The 14,602-nt window shown below is 34.3% G+C and overlaps 1 protein-coding gene across 9 annotated transcripts in view; it reads right to left on the bottom strand.

Annotated features, from left to right (window-relative positions):
• Positions 1-14,602, bottom strand: part of FCHO2 (FCH and mu domain containing endocytic adaptor 2) — a 116,172-nt gene that overhangs the window by 49,105 nt on the left and 52,465 nt on the right. For all 9 annotated transcript variants that reach the window (XR_016392679.1, XM_089908989.1, XM_089908988.1 and 6 more), the window contains 3 exons: positions 6,620-6,664; positions 4,847-4,919; positions 1,730-1,754 (listed from right to left, as the gene is read on the bottom strand). Coding sequence is in view for 8 of the 9 variants with exons in the window: in XM_089908989.1 (XP_089765115.1) it covers positions 1,730-1,754; positions 4,847-4,919; positions 6,620-6,664 (143 nt within the window). In the remaining variant the exon portion in view is untranslated. The remainder of the gene's footprint in view (positions 1-1,729; positions 1,755-4,846; positions 4,920-6,619; positions 6,665-14,602) is intronic.

Genomic DNA, 14,602 nt, shown 5'->3' with positions numbered 1-14,602 from the left:
AGTAACAGTAAAGCCCTAGCAGCAGGGTTGCAGAGTCAAAAAGAATATACATGTCTTATTTGGGAGATACTGCCAACTATCCACAAGACAGATTATACCAATTTACATTCCTACCAACAGTATGAGTGTATCAAAACTTTTGCCAATATGATAGGTGAATATAGTAATTTCATTCTAATCTGCATCAGAATTAGGCTACTATTTTGAACATTTATGATTATTCACTACAACCTTTTATTTCTTCTTATGAAAATTGCCTTTTTATCTTAATGCCCTTTTCCTACTAGGATGCTTGATTACCTTTTAAACTAATTTGTATCAAAACTTTACAAAGGAAAATAATTAGCCCCTTGTTAAACATCTTGCAAATACACTCTGCCCAACTATCTTTAGTGATTCAACTCCTTCTATGGTGTATTTTTTCTAATTCTGTAAGTTTTTCATTTCTATACAGTCAAATTTATCAATCATTTCTTATATAGCAGCAGAATTTCGTGTCCTCTTTAAAAGTCCTTTTCTAATTCCAGATAAATACTGGCTGAAGTTCAAAATTGTTTAATATTGATCATTATAGAATAGTATCAATTAACTGAGAAAATTTAAAATATTTTATTTAAAGGAGTGCATATAAAACATGAAGTATTAAAATTTTTATTCAATTTTGCAATCAAATAAATGCTATAAATAATTCAGAAATAAAATGCATGATGAACACTAAAGTAAATCCCAAACACATCTGCTGACTTTTTCATTAATTAGTAAACCAAGGGTATCAAAACATGCAAGTGGTAAGGTAAACGTTACAACTCCAAAAACACTGATGATTTTAAGCCTAGAGCTCATCAGAAGTCTATTTCCTTATTTTCACTATAAATTTATTAATGAATAGTAATTTTCTTACTTTAAAGCTGAAATATGAAAAAAAATACTAGTTTTATCTTAATTAACATAAAACATAATGTTTTACAAAATATGTAGTTCTTTATTTTGGTACACCAATATGCTGTAAAAGACCATAATGTTTTGGAGCCAAAAGAAACAATAGTTACACAAGTAAGAACAATAAAAGAGACAGCCTGACTCTACTACACTTACCGACATGATCAGTGTTTAATGACCAATCTGTAAAACATATCTGTCTACACACTACTTCCATCATTTGGTAAACCTACTCTCTCACTGTAACCACAGGGAGCTCCATTTGATGTCTTCTTTAATTATATATGAAGAAATATATTTAAACAAGAAATATAAACAAACTTTCTTTAAAACAAAACAAAATAAAAAGCACAGAAAAGTACTAACCATGGTTGTTGCTACTTTTTCTAAAATGACAGTCCCCTAAACAAACCTTAAACACATGAACAGTTATAGTAGTATTTTAATAGATATAAGAATCAATTAGTAAGAGCACATTTTAAAATAAAGTTGGCAGGTTTGAAATCTGACATATTTCCCAAGAAAAAAGCAATATGCTATGGCTCCACTCCAATTTAAAAAGTAAAATGTCCACTTTTCAAAAGTAGTTAGAAATACCTTCTATTTAATAGGAAAGCATCTGACAATGTAAAGCCAAAAATACATTTGTAAAATAATTTTAATAGGGAATTTCTAATAACATGGTTAGTATTTTTCTTGGAAAGATTTGTAAACAAACTCAACCCAAATATGCTGGGTATTTCCTAATGAAAATAGCTAAACTGTTTATACCAAAGTAAAATCTACTTACAAGTGAATCTGCATCAGGGCATTCCCTATTAAAACAAACAAAATATCAGACATATTCAACTATTAGAACTATCTGGTAAATATACTATATCAAAAGTGTTTGCCTTGGTATTTAAACATAACTTTCATTTAAACTCTATAAAAATATTTAGAGAAATCAAATCATGAATATTAAAATATACCAAATGATTTTAAAATTCAAACAAAGACATTCCCCTATACTGATACTGCAAGACAAAATAAAACAAACAGCTTATAAATATTTGTAAAACTACTTTCAAAAATAGTTCTTTTCCATGAATATACACGTTGTCATGTCAAGGAAGCTGTCAGTCCTACGATTTCTAGTGGCTTTTAATCCTTCAGGTAGAGAAAGTTAAAAAAAAATTTTAACGTATTTCCTTTGAGGTACTTTCCATAAGCTAGTATATATAGAAGTGAAACCACTTTTTTCCAAATATGTTAGGTGAGTAGGTAGACTTCCAGCTGGAATGGTTGTTAGTCTAATGTAATATGCAGTTGAGCACTGATATTTTATCATTTGACTGATAAGTAAATACAAATTTGGACATAATCTATTGAAAACTATTATTTTAAATGTAAAACTAAAACATAAAGAAGACCAGCCTTCTCAACTAACCAAATAAAGCACTAGATATATAAAATTAAAGGCATTGAAGCCATGAGGAACAAGCTTAGAAGAATATATACGTATACATTCTAAAAGAAGTTCACAAACAAAAATTAGCATATTTTAAAAGGCATTGGATTAGGTATACTCTTTGGCTTGAGACAGTTATTACATATAGTATCAAATTCTGCCACTTTAATAACAGCTTGAAAACACACATATTAGGTACACCTTAAGAGCCAAATGAACAAAATAAAAAATACTAAATTATATAAGATAAACAGGTAATCTGTATCAATCCAGATACAGGTAATCTGTATCAATCCAGATATAGGGAAATCTATAAATTAAAGAACTTTGTTAAATATAGGATGGAATAGACTGAAAAAATGAAAAAAGAGGGAGATGACTATTCTGCCCTTAATACAAATGGGAGCACCAGGGTAAATGCAAACCCCACATGTCTTTATAGCTACTTAAAATTGCAAATTTTGAAAAAGAGCTTCCTTATAAGGAATATTATATCAAAAAAACCTATGCATACTCTGAGGAAATGATCCAGAAAAGCTACTGTAATAATATTCAATCCCTGTACAGAATCAAATCAATTAAGATGTTTGAACATTTCTTTCTTCTTTTTTTAAAAGATAAAGTTTAAATATAAAAGTAAGTATAAGAGTTCCAAACCATTTATTGTCTGGCTTTAAGCCAGAACTCTCCAGTCTTTGTGGTAAAGCACTCATCTGTTTGCCCTCACAGTGCGCAGTATGAGACCTGCAGATGAAGCCCCAGGAAGACCAAGCTCTGAGCAGGACCCCTTGTCCACAACTGCTGGCATTTCAAAAACCTTCAGGCTATGAGAAGAAGCATGCCAAGAGCCTTGGACATTTCAAGCAAAGTGAATTCTAACATTTTTCCTGCCAGGGAGTGTTGAAAGAAGGCAATAATGATGCAGTGATGTAGGCATTAGTTTTCTGACCTAGTATTCTTATTGGTTAAAATATTCCAATATCCAAGTGCCCTAATGATCATACTGGGAAATTACTGATCATGAAAAGCTATTTTAAAAACATGGAATATACAAAAATATTATAAGCTCCCTAAATGAACAGCTGTGAAAACCATCAATTATAAAAACATCTTAACTCTTTATAATGTAGCCACTAACAGATAAACTGGCTACATTTTAAAAATTTACTTACAAATCAATTGTTCAGACTTCAATTTCCAATGTTATAAAAGAGCTATTAGGTTCCATTCCCTTAGCAAAATACCCCTCTTCACAATGCTCAAAAAAGACATCTGCAGAAGAGACAGTAGCTATAGGCATACATCACTTTGCAAATAGTCTTAATTTGTTAAACCAAGTATCAATACAACTAGGGAGGAGGAAAGAAACAGACATTCAGAATGGCAGAAACTCAGATGATAAGCGTATAACCAGGGAGGAGGCAAGACCACCCAAAGCACAAACTGTTCTCTTATATTGAAAATATGAATGGCCATCAAAATATTAAACCTCGTGAGAGTTCTGCTGATTATGCTAGAGAAGTAGGGACTTGAAACAAATTTTCAGTCAATGTTACTGGGTCAACAAATCACTCAAGACTTTTGATTAGTGTCTCTTCATTCTAAATGGGTTGAATAATTAAGCAAAGAAAAGTTCCTTTATTTCCAATTTGTCTCCAGTTAATCAGAGTTCAATGATTCTCAACCCCAGGTGTATATTAAGAATCACACAGGCTGCTTAGAACAAAACAAAAACTATGCTGGGGCCTCCCGCCCCAAGAATCTGATTTAATGGGTCTGAAGCAGGGCCTGGCATAGATATATTTAATTTCTCAGGTAGTTCTAATGTACAGCCAAGGCAGAAAACTTGACTTAGCTAATACTAGTTTAATTCTTATATGCTAATTATATTTCTTTGTATACCAATTTATTTTTTAAAAAAGGTAAATGACATTTATACTCCATCTTCCATCTAAAAATGACGAATTAGTATAAATGTTTAAAATATGTTAGGACATTTTTCTCCCCCACTTAACGTTTTCCATTTATGTACACATATATCACTAATTTACTATATGGTTAGAGTTGTCTTGAAAGATTTTCATCAAATTGCTGACCATGGTGTTTTTCTTAGGTTATTAAGACTTAGAACAATTTTTAGTTCTCTCTGTACTTTTGCTTGATTTTTAAAAATATGCATGTATCACTTTATAAAATAAGAGTATCTTTAAAGTTTCAATTTCAAAACGCTAAAGCGTTCATCTTGAAATTTTAAAATAATAAGAAAAGTTAACACTTTTAACTAAAACTAGAGGAGCTGGCAAATGTTCTTAGAAAAGTTTGTATTTTTCACATCTTAGCCATATGTACTTTGGGTTATTTCCAAAAGAATTTTTTCTTTTCAAATTCATAACAATAGTCTTATTCTTAATTATTTATAACCATAGAAAGGATTTTGACAATATTTAATATACTTACACAGACTCTGTATCCTTTTCCTTTTTAATTATTCCTGGTAAACCAAAAGTCTTTCTTTTCCTTGGTCTTATACCTTAAAATAAATGTATATTGTTACAGAAACATAACTGTTCCTGATAAATATATTAAACTTATGAATGCATCTTGTATCTTGACACACAATTTGCTCATAACTGTTGATACTAAATTTGGATGAAAGAAATGAAAGTATCAACTGCTAAACCCTAATATTTAAATAAGTCATAGTCTGTTTAAATTTTTCTTATGTTGATATAATACAGCCTTTTATTCACCAAAAGGTTATACATAGAACATTGATTTGATCAGTGAAATCCTCTCTTCCCCTAAATCACCTCAGGCAAAATAAGCATTTGCAGATATCTTAAGACTTCAAAGAAAATACATTATTCACTATATTAGATTTTGTTATAAATGCAGGTCAAATCATGTTCCCGGTATAAAGGGTCACAAAATATAAATGTGTTGTTTTAAATGAAAAGTTGACAACAGATCCATTAACAGTACGACATGGGAAACTTATAATACGGCATTCTTTTGTCCATATGTTATCTCCAATACAAATAACGTTATAAATGGATCCAACCATAAATGAGGAACAAATACCATCTCTATTTTGCCAAATATGGCAGTTCTTCCTCTTCTTCTTGCATGACAAATTATTTTTTAAACGTCAGTCATGCTATCAATCGTCAACAGAATTCAGCACTTAAAGCTTAGCTACTTAACTCTTTGAGAACTAGAGTACACCTAAGCTAACCTCTCACCTTACAGATGAGGAAACTCAGAGTATTATTTTTGTTTTTTTAACTCAGTGTTATACAACTAGTTAACACTACAGCCAGAATTATAATCTAGGTGTCTTAGAATAATGTACTTGCTTTCATGCAAAACTAACTCCCTAAACCATTTATTTGCAAAGCATGTTATAATATTTTAAAAATAAATACATTTTTATTCTCACAGAGTAGGTGTTATTTATTATAAACATTTTTAAAGAACTTTTAAAATTCTTTTAAACTTCTGAAGAACTTTTAAAGTTTGAGTACACAGAACTTAAATAAGTACTGCTCTAAGTCAAACAGATGGTAATTATAAAAAGTCTAGGCCCCAGAGCTCGTTGACTGCTCAGTTAATAACCTTATACACAACAGCAAACCATTTCTCCATATTCTCACACAGGTCTTGGAAAAAAACGAAGACTGCTTTCAAATTATTTCTAGCAGCTCACAAAGTAACATTATAAAACACAACAAAAACTGCAAACATGTCTTGGGTTTCATACTATGAAAAACATCAATTTAAATAGGAAGGGTTGTGGATCCTTGCTCTAAGTCAAATCATTGCCTATTTTGAATGACAGTAACATAAGCATTAATACATAACCTTATTAATTACTGAAATGTTACCCATTGTAGAATAAGCAGTATACATCAATATGTAGTGATGAGTTTCATATTTATGACATTAGAACGTTTAAAGATTGATATCAGTGGAGAAAACAACCTCAATGCATATCTGCAAACAAATACATGTTATATTTAATCTTTTCAAAAATCTATATTCTAACACACTAATATTCCTTTGGGCAAACCTATTTTTATTAAGTAAAGATTAATATCTGCAGGTCTTCAAACCACATTCACATTTTTTACATCACTCCATAGACATGCTAACACCAATGGATAGCAGCCCCTCTATTCAGTAAACAGAAGCTATTAGCTAGCTCCCACACATTACAACTAGTCAATTTACCTTCAACTGCACTAGCAGGGTCACATTCTTCAAATTCAATAAGGCCTAAAAAGAAAAAACATGAACAAGTACTGGTTTAAAAAAAAAAAAAAAAAAAAGCTGGTAGAAAACAATCACATTAGATCCCATTACCTCTTTTTAATTGTTCTGAAACATGTTCCAGTGTTACCTGATAGTGTTAATTAAAATATCAATAAGTTAAAAGTCAAATAAGCCTAACACTGAAAAAAACCCGAGACTAGCCTATATCACGAACACAATTTACTGACAGCCCTTTATATATGATACCACAGAACTGGAGACACAGAGATTTAACATGTAGTTTCTGTTTTCAATAAATATCAGACTAAAAATGTATGTTCCACTAAATGGTCACTTTAGCCCTGCCTTATTAAATGGTAACTGGTACAACCTGCTACATCAAGAAATTTAAAAATAGAGCCTGAAGTAACGAGTAGATAATAGGGACTTGCCTGGTGGTGCAGTGGTTAAGAATCCGCCTGCCAATGCAGGGGACACGGGTTTGAGCCCTGGTCCGGGAAGATCCCACATGCTGCAGAGCAACTAAGCCCGTGTGCCACAACTACTGAGCCTTTGCTCTAGAGCCCGTGTGCCTAGGGCCTGTGCTCCGCAGCAAGAGAAGCCACCGCAATGAGAAGCCCGTGCACAGCAATGAAGAGTAGCCCCCGCTCGCCACAAAGAGAAAATCCGCGCACAGCAACAAAGACCCAACGCAGCCAAAAATAATAAATAAATAAATTTATTTAAGAAAAACCCAAACAGTGGATAATAGAGGATTTCACTACTGGTCCTTCTGAGATGTTAAGCTTAACTACAACTATGTGCAAATTCACGATCGGAGTTCTCACTGATCATTCCATTATGAAAGAAAACCACTAATGAACAAGAAAAATTTCTCTATTAAGTAGGAGCATTTAAAGTATTGGCTAAAGCGTCCTGCTTCTTACCCCCAAATCAAAGATTTACTTCCTCAGTTCCAGTTTTTATTCAAAGAGAGTAGATTAACATTTAGTGATAAACAGAATAAAAGTCATAAATGTGAGTTGATAAACAAGGTCTTAATCAATTAACTGGCAATACCTTCCCTACTGGGGCATTCTTATGACATATATCATATGACTGAAAAAAAAAAAACACTCACTACTTCCATCCAAAAAATTCTTACAGTCAGAAAACAGCCCAATTAAAATTTCAAGGATTTCAAGTCCACCCTGTAAATCTGCAAGCTAAGAATTCTTTAAATGAAAGGGTAATGAGCTTGTTCTTAGAATCCTTTAAAGGCCTACATTAACAGTTTACAAAGAGATGAGAACTGAAAGATCAATAAAGATAAAGAATTTTAGTAGTATGTGCATCTGATAAACAGCAACTTTTTGCTTGGTGTAAGAATTATTAAGAATGAAAAATTTCTACTTAAATTACCAACAGCTTATTATGTGCTATTAGTTTTATCACTTACTAACAAAGCTTGAGAGAATATAACCACCCATCAAAAAAATATATAGTATATATTAAGATCTTTGGATGTTATCATATATATGAAAATAGTAAAGGCATCCATTAACTCTATAAACATCAGTCCCTTCAAACAAAATTCTACATTTTTTCCTCACAAAACATCTCTCCTATACCAGATATCTTGATCACTGTTCTCTTTATCTTTTAAAAACATCCTCTTAAAATCCATTTGAAATAGAAAAATATCCAATAAAAATAAGCTATTCAAAATGACATTTTTGAAATATAAGATGCCAAATCCTTTCAAATTGTAAAATATATATTAAAACATTTTAACTGAGTTCTATCCACACATAAGCTTTTCTATTAAAAACAGAAACACTAACAGTTTCTAGAATAATAAAACTAAATATATACTCTTAAAAAAAACATTAAATCATGCATGAAAAAGATTTTGTTTTTCAAATGGCATACGCTCCACATGCTGCTTCACATGGCAAAGCTTTGCATGCCTGGCTCAGTGCCAGTTGACAGCTCAGCTGGATATCAATGCACATTCTGACCCCCCTTGTAGCATGTCACTTCTGAACTGTTTCACAAGTAGAAAGTTTATTCACCATTTCCCCCAAATGCAGTACACCGCCCATCATTCTGCTATTTAATCATAAGACAAGTTACTTTTTTTGAAAGTACCAAAGCCAGAGTGAGTGTCAGAAAGAATAGTTTGCTACCACTGGAATTTCAACTGTTTTAGGCTCAATTAATTCTGTTGTCAAAATAAATAAGTGTTCTTAGTGCTTAGATTTTATGCTGGGCTGCAAGGGCAATTTAGTTTGTATAAAAGCAAATAAGACCATTTTGGCTCTGTCTCCTGATGCTCTTTCATACATTATCTAAAAATGCCATCATGAGTTCAATTAAAAGCAGAAGAAATTAAAAGCAGACCTCAAAGAGGGCAACGATCCAAAGCAAGACAATTCTTACACATGATGCTTTAATCATATGTAGGAATAAATTATTGCTAGCAAAAGAAAAAGAGAAAGTCAATAACCTAAACAATTCATCCAAACCTAATTTGGATCAAAATTTTTAAGAAATGTTACAGAAGGAAAGAATTTATTTAACAGTAATCTTTAATCACTACATGTATTTAATCACTACATGAATGAGGTAGAGTATTAAAAAATGTTAAATACTGGGCTTCCCTGGTGGCGCAGTGGTTGAGAGTCCGCCTGCCGATGCAGGGGACACGGGTTCGTGCCCCGGTCCGGGAAGATCCCACATGCCGCGGAGCGGCTGGGCCTGTGAGCCAAAAGTTAAATATTTAATTAATAGTTTCCATTGTTTTGGAATCAATTCCAAATCTCAGGTCATCAATAAAATCTGCAACTTTGTCTAGCTATAAACTGGCCTCAGAACTCAAATAAGAAGTCTGGGCTACCCAAGTCAAGTATATTTCTGCATATACCCAACTAAAACCACAGAACACCAGTTCTAATTAAAAGCCAAAGTAAAACATACAAACATGGCCAGATCCCAAAGTCTAACAAAAAGTGATGATAATGGGAGAGGCGTGGGGGAGAGAGGAGGGAGAGGAAGGGACAAAGAGAAAGAAGGTGGGGGGAGGGTGACTCAAACAATGGGAGTCAGTGACATTTTCAAGCTTGCTCCTGGGCCTATGGAACAGAACACAGGCACATTGCTAGGTACCTGGGATGATGAACCGGGCAAGCTAACATGAAAAAGAACATCAAAGTCTAACTTGTGGTGGTGTGCAAAGGGCACGGAAGTTCAAGTCCTGGTTTTGCCACTTGCTTTTTGGCTGATTACCTTGGACTAGTTACCCTTTTGAACCTAGGTCTTATCATTTTTATGAATGATATGGGGGGTGATAATAATACTTTTTGTTATATTTGCTTTCTCTTTCTTCCTCTATACATACTCATACTTGTAGGTTTTTTTTTATTTCTTTCACTCGTTAAATCATTTGAAAGTAAGTTGCAACATCAATGCTACTTCATTTCAAGAGTATTTATTTTAATAGCGGGCTTGTAACAACAATTTCCTCAATCCAGTGGTTCCAAATCCCAAGTCCTAGCTGAATCTTCTAGAGAAATGCTTCCTGTATCAGAAACACCAGGAGGGCTTGTTAAGCCACGAATTGTTGGGCCCCACCTGCAGAGTGTCCTTTACAGAAGGTCTAGGTTGGCGTTCAGGAATTTGCATTTTAAACAAACTCCCAGGTGATGCAGATGGTCCTAGGATCACACTTTGAGAACTACAGTCCTAGGGATTCCCTGGGTCCACTGCCAGATATTCAGTAGGTCTAAACAGTGCTTCTCCAATTTTACTGCACATACAAACTGCCTAGGGATCTCACTGAAGTGCAGCTTCTAATTCAGTAGGTCTGGGGTAGGGCTTGAGAGTCTACACTTATAACAAGCATCCAGTGATGTAATGCTACAGGTTCTCAACAATGGCTGCATGTTAGAATCAGACGAGTTTTAAAATACAGTGATACCAAGGACCCACTCTAAACCAATGACATCAAAATTCCTGGGATAGTGCACTGGCTGTTCGTTTTTAAATTTTTATTATTTTTTTTAATAAAGCATTTAAAATATATATATTTATATTTATTTATTTATTTTTGGCTGTGTTGGGTCTTCATTGCTGTGCGTGGGCTTTCTCTAGTTGTGGTGAGCAGGGGCTACTCTTCGTTGCAGTGCGCAGGCTTCTCACTGCGGTGGCTTCACTTTTTGCGGAGCACGGGCTCTAGGCACACGGGCTTCAGTAGTTGTGGCACACAGCCTCAGCAGTTGTGGCTCACAGGCTCTAGAGTGCAGGCTCAGTAGTTGTGGCACACAGGCTTAGCTGCTCCGTGGCATGTGGGATCTTCCCAGACCAGGGCTCAAACCCATGTCCCCTGCTTTGGCAGGCGAATTCTTTTTTTGTTTGTTTGTTTTGTTTTTTTTGTTTGTTTTTTTTAGTCTGACAAATAAAGTTTTTATTTCAGACAGATTTTTAAAACCCGATGTCTCATCTTCATTCTTTTTCTTCTTGTATTAGACCACAGAGTGTATTCCAGCTTTACTGTTATCCAACCCAACCAATACTTTGTTTTTTGGCCTTTATTTTTCCCTCATCCACTTGCCTTATGGTGGAGAGAAACATATCTGTGTTGCATATTCAGGTCTCTTTCAAGTTTTTTATCACAACATACACATTCTATTTCATTAAACATTCAAGCAATTCTGAGTTAAGTGGACACCATAACATTATTCTATTTACTTCTCACAGTATCAGGCTTAATTCTTTGGCAGTGATGTTTGCAATTATCTATGTTTAATCCATTATGATCTAATGACTTTTCTCAACATAAATTTAATTAAATGTTCATAGCTTGACAACTGTCTGTGAAGCATGATGCAAGGGGGAACAAAGATCAATTTCACGTTTGCCCCAATTTCAAGCAGCATATCAGTAGTGAAGGAGACATGGGATACAATTATAGAAAAGACTATGATACAAGTTGTGTTACAAGTGATGTAATAAATGCACAGCTCCTTGGAAGCAGAGAAAAGAGAAATTAATTCTGGCAGGTGCAGTCAGGAAGAAAATTGTGTAGACTTTGGAGAACTGGCAAAATCTGGCAGGCGGATTCTTAACCACTGCGCCACCAGGGAAGACCCTGTTCGTTTTTTTTAAAAAAGAGAAATTAAAAGGAAAGGGAAAATATTTTCAATGAATGATTCTCACAGGTATCCAAGGCTTGAGAAGCAGTGATGAGGCAAACTTAGGAACCATGGTCTTAAATCAAAGGAATGGGTTTTTAACCATGGAATTTCAGTCACTGTTAAACCTTCTAAATTTTCATCTAGTTCTCCAAACACAGCATCTTGGCAGTGAAATATAATCTCCTCCTACATCGAAAATCTGACACTGCCTCCATACCCCCAGACTGAGTCATGTTTTCACTTTCTGTGATCCTCATGAAACCTTTAAGGCTTATACTCTGCTCACTATAATCTATTTTCTCTGGGAACTTCCCCCTTCCTCACGAGTGGTACAGAAGCCATGACCTAGTCAGAACTGACTGGACTAGAAAGAAGGTTACCCCAATCCAAGATTACCTAGACCAGTTTCTTTCTGGTCTAGAAGAGGGATAAAAACCTGCGTTAATTCTGAGCTGTGGCTACAATTAAGGAACAAGTGAAAATACCTAGAAATTACTAGGAGATCACTTTACATCATGTACCTGGAGAAGCAAAGAAAGCTATTCTGCAAATAAATAAATAAATAAAGCAGTAAAATGCAGAGACTCAATAAAGGAAAAATGATACCTAGTATTCCTACTGGTGTGGGTTTCCTTCTGCAGCCTGGCAATATCCCTGATTTTGAATCCTTGGGATACCTCAGTTTCTTTCCCATAAACTTCCTTTTAACTTCAGATTGATTTAACTTCTTTTACGTACTGCAAAAAACTGAAACTCTGTCCTAATTCTTATGCACATGTAAAAACTGTCATCAGCTTACTTTTTTACTTCTATTTTTTTGTCAGTGTTTAGACTTCAAGTTAATGAACTAAGCTTTCCTTAAAGCCTGCTCAAAACAGTTTAATCTTTACTTTACAATTTAGGATTCTTATTACGATGATCAGTTACTGTGCTGTGATACGACTGCAGATGTAGTTAGTGCAAGATATCAGATTAAATGATTTCTGAATCCAAGAAGAACAGCAGAATCAACTTTTGTAAAAAGATTACATATTGTTATGAGCTACACAATTCTAACGTATTATGACATACCTGCTACTATACTACACAAGAAGTACATTCCCTAACAAAGAGTTAGGCAAAGGTCTTCTGTAAAAAGTCAAGATGGTAAATATTTCAGACATTGTAGGTCATAAAGTCTGTCACAACTAGTGACCTCTGCTGTTGTAGTGTGAAAGCAGTCACAGACAGTACATAAACAAGTGTGGCTGTGCTCAAAAAAACTTTCATGGACGCTGATATCTGAATTTTACAATTTTATGTATCACAAAATACTGTCCCGTCCCCGCCCCCGCCCCCACCCCACTGCCAATCATTCTTTGCTGTAGGCCTCAAAAAAGAGGCAAAGCTCAATGTGGCTTGGTGGCCACAGTCTGCAGACTCCTGCTCTAAAAGACAATCACTATCAGGAGGCATATGCGTCCCACAGGGCAGAGTTCTATGCCTCTGTCCTAGGTGGTTAGGACACAACAGGTGAAGGTGTACTCCTTCATAAAGTGAAGCTTCTCAGTGTTATTTTCTTTGGGAGTTCTCCTCTTTTACTCTATTTGGGCTAATCTACATTATCCTGCTCACTAATCATCATCCATTCTTCTTTTCTCTTTCTCTAGTCATCCCCACTTGCTATCAAATAGAAGAACCAAGTAATCACAAAATATCTGGTGTGGTCTGTGGGTCTTTGATCTTCTTGGCTATTTTTAATTTTGCTTTCTACGAAAGGGTTTCTACTTCTCTGAATTAAAAAGAAAAATTTCATGGAGGGAATGGAAGGAGGTTCCATTTATAGGTTTGGCATTACTCTTAATCCTTGAGGGGTCTGGAAAGATGATCACTAGTGTTTTTTGTTTTTTTGTTTTTAATCTATATACTTGTACCCTATACTTTTTTCTTTTATTTCCCATTTTTATTGAGAAGTAATTGACATACAGCTCTGTATAAGTCTGTTATACCACGTAATGACCTGACATACGTATACTGTGAAATGACTGCCACAATAAATTGAGTTAACATTCATCTCCTCATACAGTTAATCCCCCCAATTGTTTCCCTTGCGGTGAGACCTTTTAGGGATTACTCCCTTAGCAACTTACAGATACACCATGCTGCAGTGTTAGCCAGAGTCATCATCTTGCGCATTACATCCCCAAGACTTATTTATCTTATAACTGAAAGTTCGTACCTTTTGACCACCTTCATTCAGTTCCCCAGCCGCACACCCCCCGTCCCCCTGACACTGGTAACCACTGATCTGATCTCTTTTCACTTTTTTTGAATTTTATTATTTTTTTTTATACAGCAGGTTATTGGTTATCTATTTTATACATATTAGTGTATATATGCCAACCCCAATCTCCCAATTCATCCCACTGCCACCACCACCCCCATACTTTAAAATAATATACCTAATGTAGAAGCTAGAATATTCCAAATATCTAAACTAATAAATTAATTTCACATTTAGCCGGTCTGACCACAAGAATCTCATTTTTCCCTTTCTCTTTGTGGCTGGCTGTTTCAATATTTTACGTCTACCTTTCTGGGGCTTTTTCTATTTGTATCTTTAAACACATTATAGTCCCTGGAAGTCCTCAAATGGAAGCTATAAACCTATATTATCATATAATGAAAATATAAATAAACTCTGCAAAAAAATCTTTTATTTAAACATATTAGACAATGGCCTACCAACTTTTTAAGTTATCTATCCTTGTTTCTTATAAATGGAAAC

Source organism: Delphinapterus leucas, chromosome 3 (assembly GCF_059928025.1).
Source record: "Delphinapterus leucas isolate spDelLeu-1000000601 "Yukka" chromosome 3, BTC_Dleu_Yukka2, whole genome shotgun sequence".
NCBI classification, from domain to species: Eukaryota; Metazoa; Chordata; class Mammalia; order Artiodactyla; family Monodontidae; genus Delphinapterus; species Delphinapterus leucas.
This window is presented reverse-complemented; position numbering and strand designations above follow the sequence as displayed.